At 44.6% G+C, this 27,219-nt stretch overlaps 2 protein-coding genes across 2 annotated transcripts in view; both read right to left on the bottom strand.

Moving 5' to 3' along the window:
- RANBP17 (RAN binding protein 17) overlaps positions 1-4,897 on the bottom strand; it is a 227,169-nt gene extending 222,272 nt beyond the window's left edge. The window contains exon 1 of the mRNA XM_089769552.1: positions 4,810-4,897. Coding sequence (XP_089625678.1) covers positions 4,810-4,827 — 18 coding nt within the window. The 5' untranslated portion in view covers positions 4,828-4,897. The remainder of the gene's footprint in view (positions 1-4,809) is intronic.
- Positions 4,898-10,702: 5,805 nt separating this feature from the next.
- Positions 10,703-25,626, bottom strand: LOC102443641 (kazal-type serine protease inhibitor domain-containing protein 1-like). Its single transcript, XM_006115793.5, has 4 exons — positions 25,138-25,626; positions 18,685-18,845; positions 16,640-16,784; positions 10,703-15,534 (listed from the first exon to the last, which is right to left on the bottom strand). Exons 1-4 carry the CDS (start codon positions 25,595-25,597, stop codon positions 15,404-15,406), a joined length of 897 nt encoding a protein of 298 aa, XP_006115855.3. The 5' UTR covers positions 25,598-25,626; the 3' UTR covers positions 10,703-15,403.
- Positions 25,627-27,219: the final 1,593 nt, after the last annotated feature.

Genomic DNA, 27,219 nt, shown 5'->3' with positions numbered 1-27,219 from the left:
TGATTAAACGCAATTTAACATCCTTAGGACACATCCACACGCTACCTCAATATTGGTGTTGCACGTAAGAAATTTCAACCCACCCAAAAGAAAATTCGGCTGCCCAAGGATAGAAAATGTTACAAGGAACACTCAGAATCTCCTGAAGAGAAAATGTTTCCCTTCCAAGCAACTCATTCCTGAGGTCACATTAAAAGGGAATATTTATTTATTCCTATAGAAATAAATATAAACTGATAAATGAAAATAAGATCCTGAAAAAATATGTATACTAGCTCCCAAAATAGACTAATTCAAAGGAATTAAACTCACTTCTGCCCAACACTCACCAACAGCATGTTTGTTGACTGCCTCGGAGAATTCTAATAGATTGGTGAGGCATGATTTTCCCTTTACCAATGCCATGTTGACTCTTCTCCCATATATTCTGTTCATCTTTTTATTTAATTCTACTGGTGTGTATATTCTTTGACAGCAAATCATAATTTTGTTTAATTCCAATTCTTATCAGTAGTTTTGATGGGAAACTTCTGTGTGCATTACTGACCCACGTGTACAGATTATTTAATAGAATCATAGAACCCTAGGGATGGAAGAAACCTCAAAAGGTCATCATGTCCAACTCCCTGCTAAAAGCAGGACCAACTCCAACTCAATCATCCCATCCAGGGCTTTGTCAGGTAACTTCCCTAGGTAACCCATTCCAGTGCTTCACTACCCTCCTAGTGAATAGTTTTTCCTAATATCCAACTTGGACCTCTCCCACTTCAACTTGAGACCATTGCTCCTTGTTCTGTCATCTGTCACCACTGAGAATAGCCTCTCCACATCCTCTTTGGAACACCTCTCTCCCCCTTCACAGCAATTGCCTTGTGGAAGATTGCAACACCAGACAACTTCTTAATAAAAGAAAGCAATCTGCATTAAAACAACCATTAAAACCAAATCATAATAACTAATCATATATTAGTTATCTTAGTACTATTCATTCTGGATGATGAGCCTAGGAGGAGCTATTTCTCATCAGTTTCAAATAGATTTTACACTATCTTACATTTATATTCCCTGGCTCTGATCTCCCAACAATTACATTACTATTCAGCAATGTGTCTCCAAATAAACAATTTTATTAAAACCCTTACCCTTCTCACCACATTAACTATCCAAATGATGCACTGAAAAAAATTCAGTCCACTTTTCTTACAGCATGGCCCATTTGGACTATTTCCGATACAGAAGAGAGCTAAGGGATTATATCCCCTGGGAAAGTGCACACTTTCAAGTATGTGTTTGCTAATTATTAGCACAAAATAACACTCAGGATTCTTCATTTAAAAAAAACCCCTCAGTTCACGATGCAGACAACTAAAGCTGCTTCTAAACAAAAGCACCCATTCCTAAACAAAGACTCCACATCAAAAATCAATCAATCAATCTCTCTAGCTAACATTTTTCTCCTAAAAGCATGCCTTCAACATCCGTAGAAATGTTGGCCCCAGTCAATCTCTGATGATGAAACCCATGAGATGACTTCAGGGGAGAACCCTTCTGTGAGATCTTCTGATGGCTATGCACCCCATATCTCCATGCCCCTCCCATGAGGCAGAAAAAAAGGCCTTTCATTTAACCAGTCTCCCAGGGACCACACACTGGCTTAGAACCTCACTAGGTGGGTGGTCTGTGGAAAAGATAATATTTTTTGAATCTGCATGATCTTTTCTGACTACGTAAATTGTGCAAGGCTGAAGGAGGAACACCGTGTGTCCACTGACACTCCAGTCCAGCCACTCCACTTCCATTTTCTCCTTTGTGGGATATGTAGAAAGGACGGGAGACAGTGCTTCAGAAACGGCCACCTCCACTTTCAGAGAGGGGCAAGATCCAGGTGCTGAAGACACCCTTTCCATGCAGATCTAGACGAGGACAAAAGGCTCAGGCCACCTCTTCACTCCGGGAAAAATCAACCTTCTGGAGTTCAATTTAAGATAAGACCCACTAAATGAAACTCAGAGGGTGCCCCTATCAGCAGCCGGTAGTCCTGGTCCTGCAAAAAGTAAGAGAAGCCAACAGAAACATTTGTTCCCATCAGCCTCCTACTGTGGGTACTTCGATTCCAACTACATAATTAACGTAGCTGCAGTTGCGTATCTTGATTCGACCTTCCCCTGTACTGTAGACCTGGCCTTAAAGGCTATGTCTACACAGCAATATTATTTCAAAATAACTAGAGTTATTTCAAAATAATACAGTCTACGGCTACACAGCCAGCAGTTATTTTTACATAATGTCAAAATACTATCAAGCTAGAGGACTTCTTACTCCTACTCCTGTAACCCTCATTTTATGAGGAGTACGGGAAGTTGGAGGTAGAGTGCTCTATTTCGAAATAAGTGCTGTGTAGACAACACCAAAACTCGGAATAAGCTATTTTGAAATAAGCTACACAATTGACATAGCTCAATTTGCGTACCTTATTTCAAGTTAAGCCCTGCCATGTAGACATGCCCAAATTGTTCAAGGTGAAATTTAGGGGTTTTTAAAATCCTATGACCAGGGCTCGACAAATCACTGAATCTACTCACCTGTGGCGAATAGATTTCAGCCGGTTGCCCCGTTCACCGGCGGCGCGAACATGTGCAGTGCGGGGCTGGCGAATAGGTTTCACTGCCATTTGTCAAGCCCTGCCTATGACCATAAAATTGGTACAGACTATCTGTCATAAGAGGTTTTTGCTGGAGGAAAACTGTAGAAAAGGTACAAGCTGGTAATAGGGATGTAAGTGACTAGTTGACTACCCAATAAGCATAAGCTTATCAAATAGTCAACTAGTGATGAGACTAGTCGCTTCCTTCCCTTCGCTCCACCACCCTCCCCCCCCTACAGCATATTGCCTCTATCAGACACAGCAAGGGGGGCAAGCAGGAGCCAGTGCTGGGGGGAGCCAGCGTAAAAGCCAGTTCTTCCCAGCACTGTCTCCATGGGAAGCAGGGGAGGTAGAGGCACATCAGGAAACAGCACAAGTGGGGACTACAGCATCTTCGCTCATGCCACTTTGGTTGCGATACTGCTTTTGAAATGTACAAGAGCCCAACTGGGACACTTGTACATTTCAAGGGCAGGGAGCATGGGGCCTGCCAGGTCCCCTTGGCCCCGCACTCCTTTCAGGGCTTCTGCTTTTGAAATGTACAAGAGCCCCACCAGAACTTAGAAGCCGCATGGAGCACGGGGCCACCTGCGCTCTCTGCGGGGCTTCTACTTTTGAACTGTGGAGGTACCGTTATAGACAAATCGAACAGTCAATGGAAATCTCATCAACTATTCAATTAATTAATTAATCTAAATTGAACCTCCCTAGCTGGTAGGCAGGAACTAACTTGTGTCACCTACTTGGAATGCTGTCAATACTTGGGAATTTGTTATTTAATCAGTCTTGCATTTACTGCATAATATTTCAAAAAGCTAATAAGTAAGACATGCAGAAGGGCACAAATTTCTGCTTCAAGAAACTAAAGTGGATGACCTACTATAGGTATTTTACATTACTTTACATTAGCCTATTTAAAAAAAATAACACTATTACTGTGATGTAAACCACTGACAGATTAGAGAGAAGACATAGGAAACACATTGGGATAATCCTACACACTGCCCCTCGAAGAAGAAATGGGATTTGTCATAACCCCCTCCCCCACATGCAAGGATACCTGTATTTACCAAATGCACCTCAATCTCATTTGCAATAGCTACAGCAATGCTTTACAAAACACAGCAAGATAGCCAAGGCAAAGGAGTCAGAAGTGCAAAGGTGCCAACGGGATATAAATGACCCAGGGAGCTGAAGCAGGAGTAGAGATGTGTGGGAAATGAAATGCTCCTTCCCTGGACAATTTCATGCCCAACTTTTTGCTTTCATTTTTTCCCCCGGGCATGTCAAATTTTCTGCAGAAGACAAATTCCAGTTCCTGCCCAGCTCTGCCCCTGCTTCCTGTATCAATATGTGCTGCCAATGCCTATGCACTGCCTAGCTGGTTACCTCCCCTACCACTGTCCCCACATCACCCTCCCAGAGATTATTCCTCTGTCCCCCGTTAGTCTGCAGCGTGTCAGGCACCATCTTCCTAGCGACCCCCGTCCCCACCGCCCGCCCGCCCTGGCAGCCTTGCAGTGCCCCCTCACTGCAGGCGCCCCTCCCCCACACACCTTGGGACCCCCTCCACTGACAAGCCCCTCCGTATCCCTCATGACCCCCCCAGCCCACCCCTCCCCCACACACCTTGGGACCCCCTCCACTGACAAGCCCCTCCGTATCCCTCATGACCCCCCCAGCCCACCCCTCCCCCACACACCTTGGGACCCCCTCCACTGACAAGCCCCTCCGTATCCCTCATGACCCCCCCAGCCCACCCCTCCCCCACACACCTTGGGACCCCCTCCACTGACAAGCCCCTCCGTATCCCTCATGACCCCCCCAGCCCACCCCTCCCCCACACACCTTGGGACCCCCTCCCCCCACTGACAAGCCCCTCCCTATCCCTCATGACCCCCCCAGCCCACCCCTCCCCCACACACCTTGGGACCCCCTCCCCCCACTGACAAGCCCCTCCCTATCCCTCATGACCCCCCAGCCCACCCTGGCACCCCTCCCCCACACACCTGGCAAGCCCTGCGGTACCCCCCCAACTCGCCCCTCCCCCCAACTCACCCCGCCGCCCCCCCCGCGACCCCTCCCGCCGCCCCCGGGGCCATCTCGGGCCCGCCCCCGCGCGCCGCACCAGCGCCAACCGCCAGCCCGGCCCGCGGCGCACTGACCTGGACGTGCCGCGCCATCTTCCCGAGCGGCGCCGGGAGCCGGGGGGGGCCGGGCCCGGCCGGGCCAGGGGGGGGCGCGGGGCGGGGCGGGGGGGGGGATGCAGAGCGCGCCGGGGGAGGGGCGATGCACTGACGGGGAAGGAAGCGAGCGGGGGGGGGGGGGGGTGCGGCGCAGTGTGCAGGGGGCGGGGCAGCGGCAAGGGGAGGGGCGATGCAGGGGGAGGGGCGGTGTGAAAGGGGGATGCAGTGTAGAGGTTGGAGGGGTGGGCAGTGCAGTGCAGGGGGAGGGGGATGCAGTGGGAAGGGGAGGACAGTGTGAAAGGGGGATGCAGTGTGGAGGTTGGGGGGTGGGGCAGTGCAGGGGGAGGGGGAGGGGGTATTCAGTGGGAAGGGGAGGACAGTGGGGGCAGTGTGAAAGGGGGATGCAGTGTGGAGGTTGGGGGGTGGGGCAGTGCAGTGTAGGGGGAGGGGTATGCAGTGGGAAGGGGAGGACAGTGGGGGCAGTGTGAAAGGGGGATGCAGTGTGGAGGTTGGGGGGTGGGGCAGTGCAGTGTAGGGGGAGGGGTATGCAGTGGGAAGGGGAGGACAGTGGGGGCAGTGTGAAAGGGGGATGCAGTGTGGAGGTTGGGGGGTGGGGCAGTGCAGTGCAGGGGGAGGGGGGATGCAGTGGGAAGGGGAGGACAGTGGGGGCAGTGTGAAAGGGGGATGCAGTGTGGAGGTTGGGGGGTGGGGCAGTGCAGTGCAGGGGGAGGGGGGATGCAGTGGGAAGGGGAGGACAGTGGGGGCAGTGTGAAAGGGGGATGCAGTGTGGAGGTTGGGGGGTGGGGCAGTGCAATGTAGGGGGAGGGGTGATGCAGTGAGAAGGGGAGGAGAGTGGGGGCAGTGTGGAGCTTGGGTGGCAGGTATGGTGCAGGGAGAGGGGAGCGAAAGGAGAATGGGGGGATGTAGTGGTAAGATGGGGAAATGTCTCAGAATATGCAGTGCTGAGGTGGGCAGAGGGGAGGCAGTGCATAGCCAGCAGAGAGAGCTGTCAGTACAACTGGGGATGGGGCGGGGTGGGGGCGGGTATAACGCAGGATAAGCCTGTGAGGAGGGGCAGTGCAGAGCCATGGAGGGCGGGGAGTGCAATTGGGGGTGTGGAGCATGCTGGAGACAAGGAGCAGCCAGTGTTGATAAGGTGGAGCACACAAGCCAATCTGCCCTATTGTAGATGAGGGTAAGAGGCTTGGTGAAGATGGATGGCTGCCCCTTTTCCTCTATTCAGTGTGGTGCACAGTCCCATTTCTCCTGCTGCAGGTGGCGGAGAGGGTGCCGGTGGGAATAGTGGCAGGGGATGCTGGGAGAGTACGGGGCTCTTTTCCAGTGTTAATACTGGTGCACTGGCTGTGGTAATGGACAAAAAACATGAGACTAGCTCCCTGTGCATGTTGTCACTGCCATTGCCATCAGTGGAGACATCACTAAGAGTCAAGATGTTGTGACTGTTGAATCGAGTGGATCAGAGCCTTTGAGTGGTTCTGTTATAACTGTGGTCTTGGTGTCTGGCAGAGCAGTAAAAGAGGAGATATACCGATCTTGTGGAAAAAGGGGTTTTTGCACAAAAAGTCCGTACTGCTTGTTTTTGCGCAAAAACCCCAGCGCAAAAACAGATTGGCAGAAAATATGCAAATGAGATCATGACTCATGCAAATGAGTCCCTCATTAGTGTATTTTTTGCTGAGAAAACTCGTAGTTTAGACGTAGCCATTGAGGAAGAACGGCTCTTGTGCGGGGGGGGATGCGCAAAAAGGAGCTGACTACACAACTCCTTTTTGCGCAAAAACCTCTTGCACAAAAACGGCTGCTAATTAATTATGCAAATGAAGCGTGGCGATATTCCATGCCGAGCTTCATTTGCATAATCTTTTCCGCAAGAAGACTACAGTGTGGATGAAATCAAGCTTGTAAACACTTCAGTGTACCTTGCTGTGCTTTATTACAGCATGGTGGGAAGAATTTCCTTCTTTGCCCTGTGCCCATCCGTCTCGGCTCTAACCCAAAGGTTATCCTTGTCACCACATACCCATACTATTAGATGCTACCTGATCTTTGAATTTGGCATAAGAGTGTGGATTATTTCCTCTGCTGCTACACACAGTGGCTTGAACTGATGCTATTGCTCCCGGAAGAGATGTGTCCGCAGATCTGTAGTGGAAAGTGAAATTGACATTTTCTCCTTAGTTGAGCTGTTTTTCTCAATGGGTTCTGAGACATAATAATGATAAACTAAAAGTGCTGGAAATAACTATTTGATGTTAGGAGATCTTGACACACACCACCTAGCTTACATACTTGTATGCAATTTGCAGTCAGCTGTTTATAAATATTTGAATATTATCTATAGCAGGACCATTTCAAATAAGGATGTAAATTGGCCTGGCTGCCTGAGAATGGTGGAAAAAAACAAAGGAGGGAGGGGAGCAAAATGCTATAGAGTACTTCCTTGTTCCCGCCCAACTGAAGTTGGTGAATAACACTGCTAAAAAATCAGGCTAGACTGTCTGAAATTGGATCCTCAAAAATCAAAGGCCATGTTAAAAAAATGTTGGCCTCAGCCCAGATTCCCTGACGCCCGGGCATGTACCTCACCAAAATCACCACCCCCTCCTTTACCGCATGGAAGAACAGTAGTGCCTGGAAGATCATAAGCAATGGAGAAAGAAAATCGCAAAACATGCAAAATGGCACAGAAGAGGGGCATAGAGATGCATGCAAAAAATGGGGATGGGGCAAGGCCTGTCTTTTTATTCTGTGTTTTTTGTACAACACCTGGCACAGTGGGGGTGCTGGTCCTTTACAACAGCTCCTAAATGCTACAGTTTTAGAAATCATAAAAAATAATCATAGTAATAAAACCAAAAAACTCCAAAGGAACACGGTAGTAGGGGACCAACAAGTATCTCCAAAATAGAATTACCAGGAATGCAAACTGAAAAGAAAGTCTCAGGGATAATAAAGAAAAAATAATGGCCAATTCCTTCATTATAGTGTGGAGACTATGTGCATTTCTCTTGGCTATGGATCTGTAGCAGTGCTGCACTGAGCTGGACTATCTGCTAAAAGAAACTTGCCAGTACAAGTAGTAACTATAAGATTAAAAACTCCTACAATTTACTGAAAGACCTCAGGCCTACTCAGCACAAGTGCAAAGTGTGGTATGTGTAAGGAGCTTAAGAGAAGCAATGAACAAGACTGGGAATGCAGGGAATCCTGGCCTTGCATTAATTGAGCCTTGCTGTGCAGAAACCAGGTTCCTTCTGCCTAGTGTCCAGAGGGAGCCCTAAGAGCATGAGTATGTAATACTTTGCACACATCAGCCCCTGCTTACATACATCTATTTTCTGCCTAAGCCCTGCCCCCTATGTTGTACTGTGCACTTGTGAACTAGGGACCGGATGGACAGCGGGTTTTGGATCGCTGGTTCTTATCGCATGTGCCATAGGCTCGCCTCAGGCTTGTATGTCATATACCAAAATATGCTTCGTGCTGTGCAAAAGAAGAAAGGCAATGAGTTATAACAATTTAAGAGCAGAGCAATTGGCAAGGGGTTAAGTGGGGAAGTGTTGCCAGCCTCAGGAAAACAAGGCTGAGCCAGGGCTTTGGCCTAGAATAAATTTAAATTGGCCCCGCATCACTCTGCCAGAACACTTCTGGTGTCCTGCCTTGTCCTGTTGTTTTGGGCTGTCTTTGCCCCTCCTCCCTTTGAGCACGAAGGAGAGGCAGTGAGCACAAGGAGGGCAGGTCCAGGGCAGAGAGGAGCTGGCACAGGATGCAGAGCAGCTTTAGGCAGAGGTGCTTGGATGCAGGAGGTGGGCTGGAGCATCGTGCAATGTCTGTCAGGGCTTTCTACTTTCCTGAACAATTTCCTCATCTTCGTTACGAAACAGGACCAGGGTGTTGTGTCTTTGGAATCCGTTTTCTGATGCAGAAGTCTGGGGGGTTTATCTTGAGTAGCATGGTCTATGCTGTAGCTCAGGTTAGTGGGGTCATGGATCCCCAGATGAATGAGTAGTTCACATGTGGACTTGCTTGGCATCTCTCATCAAATGTCTATGGTAAGGCAAGGATCCACCTGGATCACATGACATAATATAGACCCTTTCTGAGCTGCGCATACCTACCATGCTGGTTGGGTGCCTGTTGTCCACCTTTGCTTGGTGTATGTATAAATATAAAGAATGATAAATATTAACTGAGGGTATGTCTACACTACCCTCCTAGTTCGAACTAGGAGGGTAATGTATGCATACCGCACTTGCTAATGAAGCCCAGGATTTGAATTTCCCGGGCTTCATTAGCATAAGCGGGGAGCCGCCATTTTTAAATCCCCGCTGCTTCGAACCCCGTGTAGCGCGGCTACACGGGGCTCGAACTAGGTAGTTCGGACTAGGGTGCCTATTCCGAACTACCGGTACTCCTCGTTTCACGAGGAGTAACGGTAGTTCGGAATAGGACCCTAGTCCGAACTACCTGGTTCGAGCCCCGTGTAGCCGTGCTACACGGGGTTCGTAGCAGCGGGGATTTAAAAATGGCGGCTTGCCGCTTATGCTAATGAAGCCCGGGAAATTCAAATCCCGGGCTTCATTAGCAAGTGCGGTATGCATACATTACCCCGCTAGTTCGAACTAGCGGGGTAGTGTAGACATACCCTGAGAATCTAGTATTCCATTGCAGAAGTATGGGCTGTGATTATCCAAAACCACATTCAGACTGGTTGGTGTGACCAGGAGTGCATATGGTAGCTCTCACTGAAATGCCAACATCAGGGCAGGCTGCATAAAGGAGAGCAAACTGGTGGGTAACACTGAAGTTAGGCTTACAAACCAGTCACAAATGGTGCTGTCAAACCATACAGGTTATCAAGAAGCGAAACAAGAAATCACACAGCTTCCAGTTCTCTGGCTCCCAATGAGCACACTATGGGGAGAAGTTATTTAAAAACTGCTTGTATATGAAATGTTCCTCTGACCCCAAAGAGTCAGCCACACAACCAGGTCAATATTAGTTTGGATCTTACCCAAAATACCATGCTGCCAGACAGTATTTTAGCATCTAAAACTAAAGGCTTATTGGAAAGGAAAGGAAAGGAAAGGAAAGGAAAGGAAAGGAAAGGAAAGGAAAGGAAAGGAAAGGAAAGGAAAGGAAAGGAAAGGAAAGGAGTTGTTAAATGGTAAAGCAATCAGATAGATATGTAAGATTTCAAAATCCATATATCAGGTTCTTAGTACTTGGTGAATTTGCTGGCTTCAGAATCCCTCTGTAACTCATCCACATTGGCCATTGACTCCTTTGTTCAGACCTTCTGTTCGTAGAAAAATTACTCCAAAGGCAAGAAGCAGGAATGAAGACAAACTGGAGAACATGCAGCTGCCCTTTATACTCCTTTTGCCATGTGGCTTGTATTTCCTGTGTCCCAAATACAAGCTCCACAGTTCCCCCCACAGGTATGCCCGTGCTACTATCTACACAATGTAGTAATACCTGTACTGGCAAAACATTGTGATCCAGCTGTGAGCTGGCCGAAGGCTGTGCCATGTCTTGTTGGGATCCTTAGTGATGTGGTAATCCATTTGGAGGTCACCTCAGAAACCAGCAGAACTAGATCCTGTCCTGTGCTGTACTTATGCACTGTATAAATAGCAACAACGTAAACCTCACAACCTATTCAGTAGCTAAGACAAAGAAGTACATTGCTCAAAGGTTACACAGCCAGAGAGGAGCAGAGCTCAGAAGTGTCTGCACTCAATCTGAGCTTGTTCCATTGGGCCACAGTGACAAGGTAACATGTTTAGCTGCACAAAACTTATAAATACCTTTACCATTTTAAGGGTTGTAATATTAAGGGCCCCTTTTAATTAAATGTGATACTGGATTTTTTAAATGCACTATAATATCTTTCACAATACATTATTAAGTCTTTGGTTTTATTCAGTTGTGCATTACACACAATTGTTTGTAAAGTACAATACTCCTTCATTCATATTAACAGATTAGTATATTTGCATACAGTGAGGCAGCAATACTGTGATAATAGCACTGATTCAACAAATAACTACAGATGCAATGCGATTCACAGGCATAATGTTAAAATAAGCAACAGCAACCTTTTGCTGGCTGAATGCCTTGCTCCAAAGACAGCCAACGTGCAATGCTGGAACAAACTCTGAAAGTTTCTTGGGCTGGGAGGAATTGAGAGCATTAGAGAGAGCCAGCATCGCTCACCTGAGGGAATGTGGAACGCATATCAATTTTGTGAACTCTCCAGTGTGTGGCTGGATCAGTCAAAATGGCTGCATGTCTTGTTTGCACTGAGTCTTGATGGGGAGGAAACAAAAACATTTTATGAACAATATATATGGAAACCCCAGGGATTTAAAATGAACCCAGGCCTAGAGGGGAAGCATGTGTACATTTTTAAACCCTCAGGGCTTGTCTACACTAGGACATTATTTCAAAATAACTTATTTTGAAATAACTCCTGAAATAACTATTTTGAAATTGCGTTATTCCTCATGGAAAGCAGGAGTTATTATTTCGAAATAACCAGTCCCTTATCTTTGAAATAACAGGCTTGGTAGTGTGGTTGCACCATTTGATATTTCAAAATAAGGGGAGTAATTTCGAAATAACTCTTTTGTGTAGACCAGGGCTCAGTGAAATTAGTTTCCAACAACAGAGAAGACCCAAAGAGAGGGTAGTAGGGCCAGGTAAACCACAGCTCAGATCTTTTCTGGGGGGTTTTTCTGCTACCAAAAATAAAGAGTAAAAAGAATAAAATCCTTTTCTAAAAACCAACAATTTAGTAAAGAAGTTTTATGTCTTTTGCCAATAGGTGCTGGAGCCTGCCTCACCCATTTCTTCCTTCCTTCAGCACCAACTATGGTTGCCAGATGGGTTCAACAAAAATACCAGACACACTTGACGTTACATCACAATCTACATTCCATCTTATTTAGAAAATACCAGACATTTATATTTTCTCATTTATATTTTCTCAATTTGTTTCCTGAACAGAAAGCTCAAATACTGGACTGTCCGGTTCAAAACCGGACACCTGGCAACCCTAGCGCCTCCGACCTGCAGCAAATGGCTGTTTTGCAATCAGGAAGCTTTGGGAGGAAGGTGGAGGAGCAGGAATAAGGTTAGCTCTGGGGAAGGAGGTGGAAAGAGGCGGGGAAGGTGTGGAATGGAGGTGGGGCAGGGGTCAAATACACCCCCCTCCCCAGGCTATAGGGGAAGTCGGCGCCTATGCTTTTACCCACCTTTATACTGGAAGGTGAACAGTAAAGACACCTTTCCGAAGATGCTGCCTGGTTTTGGCATTACAGCATGAGATTTGGTCTTACTTCCATTGAAATCAGTAACTAAACTCCTATTGCCTTCCATGGGAGCAGGATTGGGAACTACGAATGCATAGTCTCACTTGGATTTCTTTGTAGTTTTAATATACTATTTCCAGCTCAGGTGTGTGTCTCATTTTCTCCTGTGTTTCATGGCTCCATGCTACTGAATTTGTTGTCAATTGATTATTTGACTGTACCTTTTGCTACAGAGAAATCCTAATTTGGATCTATTTGTTCGTGTTTATGCATATTGTTAACCCCCCTGAAAAAGAGGTGAAACTATTGTATCCTTTTATTTAATTTAGAAAGATCTAATTAGAGAGAGAGCAACCAAGAAAAGATCAGCTTGCTGAATGCCCTCTTTCTTAAATGACTTCACATTTTTTGTTGAATAGTATTTCCACTGAAAGGAATAAGAATTTCAGAGCAATAAAGAACACAGCAACATAGTGGCTAAACTACACTACTATACACACAAACAAAATGTATTTAATTTAGAAACCTACACTTTGGAATTGTTTGCTTTTTGAGGGTGGCCACAAAGAATTCAGCCAAATTATCTGGTTTGCATACAGCTGTACAAGTTTTTGACACATCTCTAGTATGATGTATGTTTTTTCTCCTCCAGCTGTCATTCTCTTTCTGTTTTCATTTTGCATTAGCAGCGGGAGACCATAAAGAATTCTAGTTTGTCTCCACAGATAATGTTTTGAAGATAATATCTTGAGGTCCCCTGTGTTGATATGTATTTTACCACGATGAAATGATTTGCTTTGGTAATCTGAATTCAGTTCTCTTGTTTGTTGTAACAAACAAATAAAGAAACAAACGAATCCCCTGGAACACCTCATCTGTGGATTGAATATTTTCAATAGCAATAGATTACATCGTAGAAATTAAAATAGTTTACTGATGAAGTTTCTTTTTAAATAAATAATTAGCTAATATACAGAAATGAAAATTGTTTTGTATCTGTAGAGATGTTGATAATAGCTTTTAACACTAAGGTCATTGGTTAAATCCAAAGCCATCTCTTACACCTAAATCAAATGATTTTTCAATGACATCATGACATGCACTTCATTTCTAAATTAACAACATCCTAGGAAATCTACAAAAACAAAACTAACAACTCCAAATGCTTCTTCTTTGTTATCTGGGTAAAGAAATGAATATAAAGTCATTGCACCATTTCCAGTGGATGCCTTTCAAACTTCCATAACTTTAAGTTGGATAAATAGAGACAATACCTCACTATTTCCAGCATTTGTTATACAACCCTACACTTAGCATAGGAAACACAGAGGAAAGATTGTAAGTACTGAGACCAAGACTCTAAACACTGGATGCCTTACAGTTTCGTTTTTACAGTCATGTTTATACACCTAAATAAATGGCTCATTTTGCAGAGGTGCTGATTCAGTGGGATGTAATGGGTACTCAGCACATCTGAAAATCAGCATATTTACTTTGGCTGTGTCTAGACTGCAGGTTTTTTTTTGAAAAAAGTAGCCTTTTTTTCGAAAAAACTTCTCCTGCATCTAGACTACAGCTGTGTTCTTTCGAAATTAAATCGAAAGAACACAGCTTTTCTTTCGATGGCGGTACTCCTCATTTCACGAAGAATAACGCCTTTTTTCAAAAGTGCTCTTTCGAAAAAAGGCGCTATGTAATGCAAACTGTGCTTTTTCGAAAGAGAGCATCCAGATTGCCTGGGTGCTCTCTTTCAAAAAAGCAGCTTGCTTTTTCAAAAGTACTGATTGTAGTCTAGGTGCTCTTTTTCGAAAGAAGCTTTTTCGAAAGTATCTTTCAAAAAAGCCTCTTTTGAAAGAGGCTTGCAGTCTAGATGTAGCCTTAGTGACTAAAATTTTGCTTTAAGAATTAAACCACAGATACCCGTTATTGAGACTCTTGGCCTCAGGTGCTGCTTTAATTACCTAACACATATGGCATGTTGTTAAGATGTATCATTTACATTCCAAATTGGTAAAGTTTTAAACGTGTGGAGAAACAAGACTAAAGACACCTTGAGTCACTGATTGCAGTGGCCATATGGAACATGGGCATTGAGTATCAATTGCTTGAAAGAGGCATGTGAATTTTCCCAGAATGTTTAAAAAAAAGAAATAATGTCATGCTTTGTTTTGTCTTTGGCATTTCCGCGAATACAATATCTGGAGGGATCAGAAGTATGTTCAGCTACAATGCAGGTAGTTGGAAGCATCACAGAAAAGCTGAGTGTTGGAACCCACAGATTTTTGTCTACTGCCTGAGGTGCAGTTGGATTTCCATGTGTCTTAAGGGCAGGGACAGAGTCCAGAATAGCCACTCCTGCTAACTCTACATTAATTCATAGAAATCCCCACTGAAAACAACACGGGGTAAAACATAAGTGATGATCCGAGCCTTGGACATTGGTCTCTAGGGTGGAGGCAAAGAATAGGAGAGTCGGGTGAATAAATTTTTGTGGGTGGAGCCATACCATATGTCTGTCACTGTGGATGCAAAAGGAGACACAGATTTCCCTCACTGTTCCTTGCATCTCAGATCGCTTCTGGGAAGTGGTACATTTCTTCCCCGGACTAGGATACTGACTTAGTAGAATGCCTGTTTTTATACAGTGGGAAAGGTATAATCATCTTCTGCACTCAGCTCAAAAAAGAAAAAAAAAACCCAATTCACTTTTGACTGAGACCAACCATGGAAGCGATCAGACCAGAAAAGGAAAATCTTACAGAAAGTTATGAATAAGTGTGAAAGAGGTTGAACTGAAATTATTTTGCAATTATAACTGCTTGTGTTTGCTGTCATGTGAATTCTCTCTTGATATCTACCGGGGCAATGCAGAAAGTATAATGCATGTAAGGGAAAGAGTTCCTTTAATCTGAGAACTGATTTTGTTAATCCAATCTTAATGTTCTAAATTATGACTTCACCATTTTATTAAATTAAACCGGAGATGGTTTTTTCTGAAATACTTAATAGGCAGTCCCATTGTGTTCAATAGTTTGATAGCTGATGTCTATCTGACCATTATTAATGATATGTAATACACAACCATTTGACCAAATGACTGAGCACACCCTGCAAATTTCAGAAGAGTGGTATATAAAGTAGGGGAAGGAAGGGATTCTTAACAGCACAGATCATACTAGTAAATGCAGCTGAAAGGGAAGCATATTGGCCCCTTATGTCTAGACAACCACAGGAACTTATTTCTCATAGTCCCCAGATTCATATTCATCTTCCTCGTCATCTTCAGCATAGTCATCGTAGTCTCCATGATCTGCCGTGTAGCTTGTACTTCTGCTGCCAGCAGAAAGCTGAAATGTAGAGGACGCATCTACACAGCAAGACATAAAATTGGTCTCCACACACACAAAACAAGAACTAAGAGGAAAGAGAACAAGATTTTCAAATTCAACAGTGAGCTACACATACTTGTTAATGGCTGAATAAGTTCTGTTTTGAAGAGAAAGAGGCAATATCTGATGGCTTGCTCCTGTACCATTGAAGTCAATGGGTGCTTTGCCCAATCTCTCTCTCTCTCTCTCCCCAATTTCCAAATTTTGAGAACACACCTATTTTAACTTTATTCTGAACACAAGTAAACTATGAATTTGATCCTGCAAGTGCTCTGCACATCAAATTACCATTGTAGTCACACTCAGTGTTTGATAAAAGGCTTATACGAGGGAAATATGAACGCTGTAACTTGCTCCGAGTCCTACCCATGCAATGCAAGCACAATTCTCTTTAGCGACAAAAACGCTAGTCTGCAGGACTGGGCCCAATTGAAAATGAATCCTAAAAGTTACTTCATGCGTGTTTCTAAATACCCTTTTCAAAAGCAATTCCTAATTTTTCACAACATAATTAAGTGGAATTGCTGAAGCTCTAAGAACTTCTCAAGCCACATGGAGCTATGGTTCTGGTATGGAAGTCTACCTGATACCAAAGGGGGGTTGTATAAAGTACTGCAAAATAGTGTGTGTCTTGTGAGCGTTACAGCTGTGACCCACTGTGTCTGTCAGTTGGAAAAAGATGAAAATCGAAGCAAACAGACTCATGATATTAACCAGTTTGTCTATTTTTGTTTACTGAAGTTCATGTGTGCTTTTGACTAAAAATACCTAGAGCCAATCCTCTCTCGAGGGTAAGGATAGAGTGGGACAGAGCTCAGTTTTCACTGGCGGGCTTCTCATAGACCATTCATATCCTACATTTCGACACTCACCTTAGCACCTAGGGGTCGAACGCTGCCGGGTGGCGTCTGTGGGAATTGAGGGTACTCAGCCCCTGATAGCTCCACACCTTTTGATAGGTGTCTGCTGTATGAACCTGAGCATCACAGAGGATTTGCATTTCCAGGTGAGGCAGGCACATTTGAAACCTGGGTTCTAAATGCTGAAACCTAATGCTGAAAACCAAAAGAGAAAACACTTTACCGTCAATGACTTTCAGTCTTGCAGATGCATGCGCCGTGCCGAACTTGTTTTTCGTTTGGCAGATGTAGATGCCTTCGTCCGATTTCCTGATGCCTTCAATTTGCAGCCATCCTGTCACACCGTACTTCTGAGGTCCGCCTCTTGCCTGAGGGAAGGCAGACATGCCGCCAAGACTTAGCCGACACAAGAGACAAGGACGCTTTTCAAAAGGGTAATTGTCTGGATTATGTTTGGGGCCAAATTCTGCTCTCAATCACTGTATACTGCCACTGCCCCTGGATCGACAGGCTGTATTTACGCTTGCCTGCCCTCCCCTTTGCTGCCCTGTGCCTCCTCAAATCATGCTGCCCAGCCCCTGCCCACTTCCCCAAACATCTCCAACACTCAGCCCTTACCCCCTCCTGACTCTACCTCTCCAGCCTCCCGCCTGACTCTGCTTTTTCTCCAGATGTCCACTTCTCCACGCACTTCCCTGGCCCTAACTCTCATCCTTATAAGGCTTCTGGGGGTGAAGGAAAAGGAGGGTGGAAATGACGGCCTATAGATGTCTGACTTCTGGAGTGGCCTGCTGGCCCAACCCTACCTTCATTCTCCAGGGGGTACTGCCCCCCACCCATCCGTGGTGTCTTAGTCTTTAGAGGAGGGGCCCTGCCCTTTCCGCTGGGCTGGACCAGCTGGCTTCTGAGTGCCATGTAGATTAGGCTGATCGGCAAAGGGAAATGAAGCCATGATTTAAATAATCGCGGCTTCATTTAAATTTAAATGGCTGCCCCGCTCTGCCGATCAGCTGTTTGTCGGCAGATCGGGGCAGTCTGGACCTCCCCTGTCGACATGAAAGCCCTTTATCGACCTCCCCGGTAAAGCTCATCCTTCGAGGCATAACGGGGAGGTCGATAAAGGGCTTTCAGGTCAGTGCGGGAGCGTGCAGACTAGCACGCTGAGCCGACAAACAGCTGATCAGCTGTTTGTTGGCTCAGCGCGGCAGCCATTTAAATTTAAATGAAGCCGCGATTATTTAAATCGTGGCTTCATTTCCCTTTGCCGATCAGCCTAATCTACATGGCTCCATCAACAGAGCCATGTAGTTTAGACTCATCCTTAGTGACCTTAATAGAACGGTGAACAGGTGGAGCTGGGAGGGACTTTGAGAAGCCATTGAGTTCAGCTCCTGGTGCTGAGTCAGGGCCAAGTCTACCTAGACCATCCCTGGGAACTGGCGGGCTAACCTGTTCTTAAAAACTTCCAGTGAGGAGGATTCCACAACTTCCCACAGAAGCCTGCTCCATGGACCATTCTTATAAGAAGAAAGCTTTTCCTATTATTTAACCTAACTCTACCTTGCTGCTGGTTAAGCCTGTTACTTTTTGTTCTACCTCCAGTGGACCTGAAGAGCAATTACCATCCACTTTACAACAGCCCTTAAAGCATTTCTAGGCTTGTCAGGTTTCTCACTCAATCATCTGTTCTTAAGACTAAACTCACCCAGGTTTTTAATCTATCCTCGTAGGTCAGGCTTTCTAAACCACATGCAGAGAAACTAGTCTAAGCAGTGAAGCCCCGTCTCTCTCAACTAAAAGGGTGTCACAAGGAGGAAGGAGAAAATTTGTTCCTCTTGGTTTCTGAGGACAGGACAAGGAGTAATGGGCTTAAAGTGCAGCAGGGGAGGTTTAGATTGGACATTAGGAAAAAATTCCTAACTGTCAGGGTGGTCAAATATTGGAATAAATTGCCAAGGGAGGTGGTGGAATCTCCCTCTCTGGAGTTATTTAAGAACAGGTTAGATAGACATCTGTCAGGGATGGTGTAGATGGAGCTTGGTCCTGCCTTGAGGGCGGGGGGCTGGACTCGATGACCTCTCAAGGTCCCTTCCAGTCCTATGATTCTATGAACTAGGGAAGCTGGGCCAATAAACCATATTATCTCACCCACCTTGTGTCTCCAACAGGAGAAAAGTTGTAAAAACAAGAGAGTGGTCTTAACCCTTCATCCCCTCCCCCCTCCACTCAGTAGTATAAACTATGAGCTGTGGAATAAGCATAACCTACCTGGATTGAGATGTGGGCATCATCTCCTGGCAGAAACATTTTGTTCCCTTTTTTCTTCCACTCAAGGTGTGGCGTAGGATAGGCAGACACCTCACAGCCAAAGATGATGTCGTTACCTGTGAAATTCTGAGCATCCTGAGGTGCCAAAGAAATGACAGGAGCTGCAAGGAACCAATATGAAAAGATCAGGATAGATAGTCATGGTCCAATCCAACTGCCTTTACGAGCTGGGAGCATGCCAAAAAGTATTGTTATGCAGTCCAGAGAGGCTCACAACCGTGAGTGCCTGCCCCAGGGAAGCGTGTGAAGAAAGAGGGCGAAGACCCCATACTGATTGTACATTCGATCATTGTGTTTTGCCCCGTAGCCAGTGTGAACTCCTAAAGCAGTATACCTGTCTTAGCATGGAATGCCCAAGGGGACTGTCTGTCTGTCTGTCTTGCCACCCAGGCAAGATGGACGGTAGATGGTCACTTGCACCAAATATCACAACTATATTCAGGTTACTCCTGGCCCCAAAAGACCAGTCACTTAACTCTGTAGCCACACCTGTAATAAACTTACGACAGATTTATGAACTAAGAGAAGAAATAAGGGAGTTATTTACCAGGTTAAAGTCGGTAACAAATATGGCACAAATAACTATCCGTCATGACTTTCAAAAGATAATAGAAATTTCTATCATAAGCTGACTCCATGTGTCTACACTGCAGCCGAAGCTCAAAATAAGCCACACAATTTGAACTATACAAATTGCATAGCTTATGTCGAGTCAATTTTAAAATAGCTTATATCAAAATTTGGCACTGGCTATACAGCACCTATTTCAAAATAAATTGCTATTCTGAAATGTCCATTACTCCTCGTGGAATGAGGTTTACAGGGATGCAAGAATAGCGAGCCCGTTATATTTTGAAATAACAGGCGCACTCCAAAGACACGAAATAGCGCTGCAGTGTAAATGTAGCCTATATGTCCTTTGTTGCTAACCCAGGCAAAACAGCTGGAGTGGGGGGACTTTTACTTAGCAATTCTTTCCCTCTGTCAGAATTTTTTTATCCCCTTCTCCTCAGAATCCAAACTGCTAGAACAAGTGTCTGTGCCTGTTTCATACCAGTGAGGAAGGCAACCAACACAACTTTGTCCTTTGGAGGTCTTGTCATTGTTCATTTGATTTCAAAGGCTCCCTTGTCAGCAGGACGGTACTTTACACTAATTAAGGTTTCTTTCCAGTTGGTGAGTTACACATTTACAGAGGTTTACAATGCAAACACTTGTACTAGGCTACAGAGGCTATAAATGAGAGCAATATGAACAGCACCCTACAAGCTAATTCATAAGGGTCTAAATACCAAACAGCCTTACAACTCTTTTATCTTAACAACTCTAACACATAGGTAAGCCAGACTTTTCTGCAAACTATACATCTGTCAGTGTTCAGTGAGGCCTGAGGTCTTAGCATGAGCAGCGTTTGATCTGTCAGTCACAAATCTACTAAATATTTGAGAGAATCTGTCTGTGCATCGATATGTCTGTCTGCCTCTAATATATATAGACTAGCTTTTCACGTGTTCAGCTGGAAGAACAAAATGTTTACATTAACCACAAGAGGGAGCCCATCCAGTGGTTTGAACACAATAAGAAAACAAACAGCTAAAAGATAAGCATCAGGCAGAGTGCTCTACACAAATGCATTTACTTAATGTACTATATGTATGCAGGCATGTACTGTGCATGTATTGAACGTGCTATCTGATTTGTTACACCAACAAGAAGAGAAAAAAAACTCAACATGACCATTGTTAGCATAAGAAGCCTAGTTTCTGACCCTCTATTTGAATTTTTCCCCAATGTGTTTGTCCACAGCTAACTCGTGTTTTTTCAGTCACACATGTTTCCAATCTCCTTTTTCTTTCTTTAAAATTGCTTTTATTTTCTGGGACACTGGGTCCAGTATGGATTTAACTGTTTCATTTTTTTTGTGGGTGCTTTGGTAAATAATAAATACATTGTTGGCTGAGATATTTGAGTCAATATGCTTCTGGCCAATGAATGTTTCAGCTGCTGAAATTGTCACAGCAATGCTCTAGATTTCTAAACAATAACGTCTGCACATCCTGTCCAATATAGGCCTTGTCTATACTGCTGCGGGCCGTTCAACTAGGTTACACAACTTCAGCTATGTGAATAACGTAGCTCAAGTCGATTTACATTGACTTACTGCATCTTCATAGTGGTAAGTTGACAGCTAGCACTCTCCCAATGACTCCACCTACTCTTGTCATCTTGGAGGAGTACCTGAGTCAACAGGAGAGCACTTGGCAGTCAATTTATTGCATCTATAATAGACGTGATAAATCGACCCCTGCTGGATAGATTGCTGCCCATCGATCGAGCCCACAGTGAAGGTATGTCCCTAATTAATTTAGTTAGGTGCTGATAACATCAAACGCCCCTTTACCCCCCCCTTCCCTCTAGGCATCTATACCCTGGAAGAGGCTTGGCACGCTTCCCCACCCCTAGGCCAATCAGGAAGATCATTCGACACAATCAGAGAGAACACAGCAAAGCTCCCAGGCTCATAAGAGCATAAGAATGGCCATAGTGGGTCAGCCCAAAAGTCCATCTAGCCCAGTATCCTGTCTGCTGACAGTGGCCAATGCCAAGTGCACCAGAGAGAATGAACAGTATAGATAATCATCAAGTGTCATCCCATTCCCAGCTTCTGACAAACTGAAGCTAAGGACACCATTCCTATCCATCCTGGCTTATAGCCATTGATGGGCCTAACGTCCATGAATTTATCTAGTTCTTTTTTGAACCCTGTTAAAATCCTGGTCTTTACAATGTCCTCTAGCAATGAGTTCCACAGGTCGACTCTGCACTGTGTGAAGAAAAACTTCCTTTTGTTTTAAACCTGCTCCCTATTTATTTCATTTGGTGACCCCTAGTTCTTGTGACTCCCAGTTTTGACAATGGAACACTATCTACCAAAAAGCATTTTTCTCCCAGCTACCACCCTTATAACCTTTGTTCTGATCACCTATGCTAAGGGATGGGGAAGATGACTCCAAGTTCTTAATGGGCCAGGCAGTGCACTTGCACTCAGTCCTAGTGGTATGGTTCGGGATTTACAGCAGTGGCTAATGATTTGGGTGCCTCTATTTGTGGGTGCCCAACCTGAGACCCCTTAAAGGGGCCAGATGTAGAGGGTGAATGAGTGCTCAAAGTCATTAGCTTCCTTTGAAAATCTTGACCATGAATTTTATCCTTCTGTATATGTCACCTTTTGCTGCCACCACAGATGTGAGAAAATATCCATAAACACCACAACTATTGAAAAATGTGCAGAAATAATTTTCGATGTGATATGTTTTTTTTTCAATCCATCAGCAAACTCAAACTAAAGAATGTTGATTTGGTGCCAACAAAACCGTGTATTTCTCTGAACGGTATGAGATTTATGTTTACTATTTTAAGTCTGATTTGTGACACAATGCAGACAAAGTGGAAAACTACTTGTAAGCTCCTGTAGTATTAAATTCCCATTAAAATATTTTGGTATTTTGTGCTACTGACTGCAAAGAGAAATTCTGTGGGGTGTGTCTATTGCTTTGTGCAATCAACTGCACTGTAGGTTTGAAAGAGGATGAATTAAGTGTGCAGAATCTGCATGACATCAATATAGTTAAAAAACAACAAATAGTCTAGTAGCACTTTAAAGACTAACAAAACATGTCAATGGTATCGTGAGCTTTCGTGGGTACAACCCACTTCTTTAGGTGACCGGAGTGTTGGATGTGCCCTTGAAAGCTCATGATCCCATCGACATGTTTTGTTAGTCTTCAGAGTGCTAGCAGACTATTTGTTGTTTTTTAAGTTTATCCTGTACAGACTCACTCAGCTACCCCTCGGAAGCTATCAATATAGTTAACACCCTGGGTAAGCTATTAGAGAAACTGATCCAACCAACCTTTGCGGGAAGGAAAAAAGCCCTTCTCTAGCACGTGACTGATTTGATTTTTTTTTTTGGTGTGGCAGGCAGTCGATAAAAAGTTTGCACTTGTGATGAAAGGAGTTTAATCTCTTTGGCATCCCTGGGAGACAGGAGAGGCGTTGAAGGAAGTGCATGAAACAGAGCCGAGCATTGAGATGAGTGATGTAAATAGTCACGGAATGCTACCAAAAGATGCAGATGAGCTAAGGAACAGAAGGTGCGGCCAGAGAAGGACCAGATAATTTCATGGAGGTTAGGTCCATAAAAGGCTATTAACCAGGGGATAGAAATGGTGCCCTTGGCCTCTGTTTGTCAGAGGCTGGAGAGGGATGGCAGGAGACAAATCGCTTGATCATTGTCTTCGGTCCACCCCCTCTGGGGCACCTGGTGCTGGCCATTCGGCAGACAGGATACTGGGCTAGATGGACCTTTGGTCTGACCCAGTACGGCCATTCTTATGTTCTTAAAGACGCACTTCATGGTCCCCACTCCAGAGTTTGACCGGTAGATTGGAAGGAGAATATCGCCTCCATCCCCCGAGGCTCTCTTTAAAATGACTAGTTCCGCGTATGCCACACCCAGTGCAGAATTGCAGAGAAACGTTCCTCCATGTAAATTCACTCCTCCCAGCATGTTGGCCCCTCCTGACAGTGTCCAGAAACTGACACCAACCCCCACTCTGTCAGGGGGTTGGACCTGCCTGCCATTGAAATGGGTGGAGGGAAGGTGGGACCAGGACACTCAATGGAAGTGAACATTTTGGGCTCCTCAACCAGCAGCCTTCTTAGAGAGCCACGGCCACCAATGAAAGATGTTTGGACAAACCTTCCCAGGAGGGGGGCCTTGCCCTGACAATGAACCTCCACCCTCATGCAATTGCTCCCCTGGGCCCCGAGAGTAAGTATATATGGAACAGTGTGTAACAAAGGACACCACTTTAATATCACTTCTGCATTTGGCTCAAACTTGCCTCTCCACTCCTGACAATGACGAGAGCCCCCAGGGACATGACATGTCCCTTGAGGACTGTAGGCTGTTGTGCCAAAGGCTTTTCCAGTAGCCAACGTGTGAGCCACCACCTGTGAGACCTCTGGATCCGCTCAGTTCTGTAGTCTGGATCTCCTCTTTCAAGCACAGTAGTTTCACTGCAATTTTAATCTTCTGTGCTATCCTTTGCATCCCAAGGGGCAGTGGGGCTGTTAACAGTGGGAGGCCATTCTTCCACATACAGCAAGGTGAGGCGAGCAACATTTTATACTATATAAGACAACTAATAAGAGGTGGTACGTCAATACATTTCTAACCAGGAATAAGTATATGCATGTGTACATAGTTGTGTGTGAACTCTGCATATAATCTGCAAACATGTGCACTTTGAGATCTCATAGAGACAATCCCTCTGGATGTGCATTCTGATTCCCATTTTGTGTCTAGCTACAAAGATGTGTGTGTACCATTTGAACTTCTCCATATTGTGCATTAAGTCACTCAGAAATCTGCTAGATGAGATGGTGTTCCTAATTCACCCTCAGGATGAATCATATTAAAACCAGACTGTAAAAACAGCTAGTAACTACAATAACCACTTCAATCTCTCCCCTCCCATCCTGTTATGCAGTGTAGTTGCATTTGAATGCTTATTTCTTATCTATGCAGATATGTAACCAAAAATGTATTTACTTTAAAGCCTTAGCACACTGAAATGAAGTTAATAATTTTATATAATCAACATGAATATAAACTCCTTTAGGGAAATGATTTCACCTTGATTCTGTTCTAATGTGTGGATCTGTAACCGTCAATGGGCATTTAGAGCTTTTAAATACCGCTAAGTTATGTTATCTTTAACTCTTTATACCAAGAAAGGAACTTTTAAAAAGTGATTTCCACACTCAATGCTATTCTGTTCTATTCCAGTTCATTTGCTGCATCACCGTATTATCGGAGACCTACTTTGCTTCCACCTCTGTAATATCAGGTCAAGCATTAAATAACAATAATTCCAAAAATGTTTGTACCTCTTTCATCGCCCTCTGCACATTTCACTTTTTGCTCAGTTACTCTGAACATCACACTTAACAATGACTCTGCAACATTAATTCCACTATAATCATATATAACTTAAAATATAACTTGTGTAATATACAAGTTCAAATTCCACATAATCAGAAATCACTTGCTCTGTAGATCCATTCCTCATTAATAACCATGTGATATAAAATCCTCTGTGGTAATATACAAGCTTGCAATATACACAATTAAACACCAGCTGATGAACTACTTGTTTAAATCCCAAAGAAGTAGTACAGGAATTATAATGATGCTGACGTATTATTTTGCTGTGACTAGGCTGAAACATTAAAAGATATTTCTAGAAATGGACATCAGATCTTTGTCGCCTTTCTCTATGTGCTTCAGGGAACAGTTTACTTGGCATACATGGCTGTGTATGTTACCTGATTCACACGGCCCTTTGTGCTTCATGCTGATATTTCTTTCCTTCTCAGAATAAGCCTCGTTGAACTGGCAAATGTTCTCATAGGTCTTGCCTTCGGAGCTGCAGACACTTTCCTGGGATTTGCAGACACATTGTGGTTCAGGAACTTCCCCAAACTTGGGTTCGTCGGTGTCCAGCCTGCACTCCAAGTTCTCCCCACATTGCCCGTAGAAATGACTGACCTTGTCCAAGTCACAGATCTGCCCTTCCACATTCCCACATTCAGGACAGCAGCCGCACTGATCCAAAACAGTCCCAGCTGGACAGTGTGTAGGCTGGGAGCAAAGTTCCGAATTGCATTTCCCACAGCTGTCTCCTTCCCTTAACAATCTCAACCAGCTCCTATAGTACAAGGCAGGGAAACTCTGAGAAACTTGTACCAGGGCTATCAGCACGACTATAACCTCCGGGGGCTTCATCTTGAGAATGTAATGAGCTGGAAGCAAAGGTCCTTAGAGTAAAGCCAGAGGGAGGGGGAAATAAACCCACACAGCAAGAGGAGAGAGAGCATCAGACTCCTTCTTTGATTTTGGAATATAAATGTACTGCAGAAGCTTTTAAAAGAAATTAGCATCAGGCTCCTGATCTGGAACTGATAAATAAAAATGCATACAAACCTACAAGCTTTTCTCTGATACCATTTGGAAAGTGGGTCTTGAATTCATATGAAACACACTTCCCCTTCTGAGTTGAAGAGTTATGAAATGCTGTTTTCTCAGTGTGTCCCTGAGCCAAATTTGCAGGGTTGCTCTATTGAAAAGCAGCCGCATTTGTCGCCTCTGTAGGAAGACGTATAGAATGAAGCGACGAAAGAGCAGAGAAATACATGCTTGTGTGTCTCTTTCTATTTTCCTTTTTCTCTCTCACTCTCTTCACAGTGCTATTCACAAAGAACTAAGTGCGGGAGGAAATCAATGCCCAGCACACTAGGGGAATTACCTCTTGAGCTGAGCTGAGCCAGCGCTGGAGCATTTGGATCAAGGTTTAGATCCCCAAATCTCCACGCGCTATAGAGATGGCCCCAAGCCGTCATACTTGGCTCCAGATCTGAACTTCAGACATGGAGGTGAGTTCCTGGTTTCGCTGTTCTGGTTCTATCCACCTTGCCTTTGTGAAAATAACAGTGATAGGAGTGAGACAGTGCTGGGAGCTAGCAGGTTAGCCAGCACTCTGATCACTCTAGCACTAATGAAGACCCCAGGGTGGTCTGATTGGTCATTGGGATGCAATTATCTAATCAGGCTGTCAGGTTGGGCAGTGCAAGAGGATTAATTAGCTGTAAGCAGAGGACTGATAAAAAGGCACAAGAAGAGAGTACCAGGGGAGAAGAGTAAGGTAAGCTGAGGCCAAGAGATCTCCCAAGGAAGGGAGACCTCATCTTCTCTCAGGGTATGTCTACACAGCAAAGTTATTTTGAAATAACAGCCGTTATTTCGAAATAATTTTCCTATTGTCTGCACAAGCCAACTGCTATTTCAAAATTAATTTTGCCTTACTTCAAAATTGGTATACCTCATTCCACAAGGAATAGCACCAATTTCAAAATTTCTATTTCGAAATAGTGCTGCGTAGACGCTTATTTCGAAATAGGGGGCCTCCAGCCCTTCCCAGGGTGCCCTGCTGGCTGCCCTGGCCACAAGGTAACTTCTCGCCTGATACCCTGCCAGAATCAGTTCGGCTGGCCTTAAATGTGATTCAGCATCCAATCAGTGTGGACACGCTTTTTTGAAATAGCAAAAAGCTATTTCAAAATGCATTTTGTGTGTAGACACGTTCTTTCGAAAGAAGATATTTCAAAAAACTATTTCGAAATTAGATATTTCGAAATAATGCTGTAGTGTAGACGTACCCTCTGGCCCGGGAGAGAGGGCCAATGATACAAGGAATGCTGTAAATTGTACTTCTGTGTGGAAATGTAAAGGAGGTGGAGAGAATTTAAATTAACATCATAATATGGCTACCTCATCAAGACAGTCTGAGAAGTGCAAGTGGATGGGAATAGAACATACCCCACTGCGGGAGAGATTTCAGCACCCTGGGA

Source organism: Pelodiscus sinensis, chromosome 16, assembly GCF_052426305.1.
Source record: "Pelodiscus sinensis isolate ZL-2025 chromosome 16, ASM5242630v1, whole genome shotgun sequence".
Lineage (NCBI taxonomy): Eukaryota > Metazoa > Chordata > Testudines > Trionychidae > Pelodiscus > Pelodiscus sinensis.
Note: the sequence above shows the minus strand (reverse complement) of the source record. Positions and strands in the feature narration are given on the sequence as shown.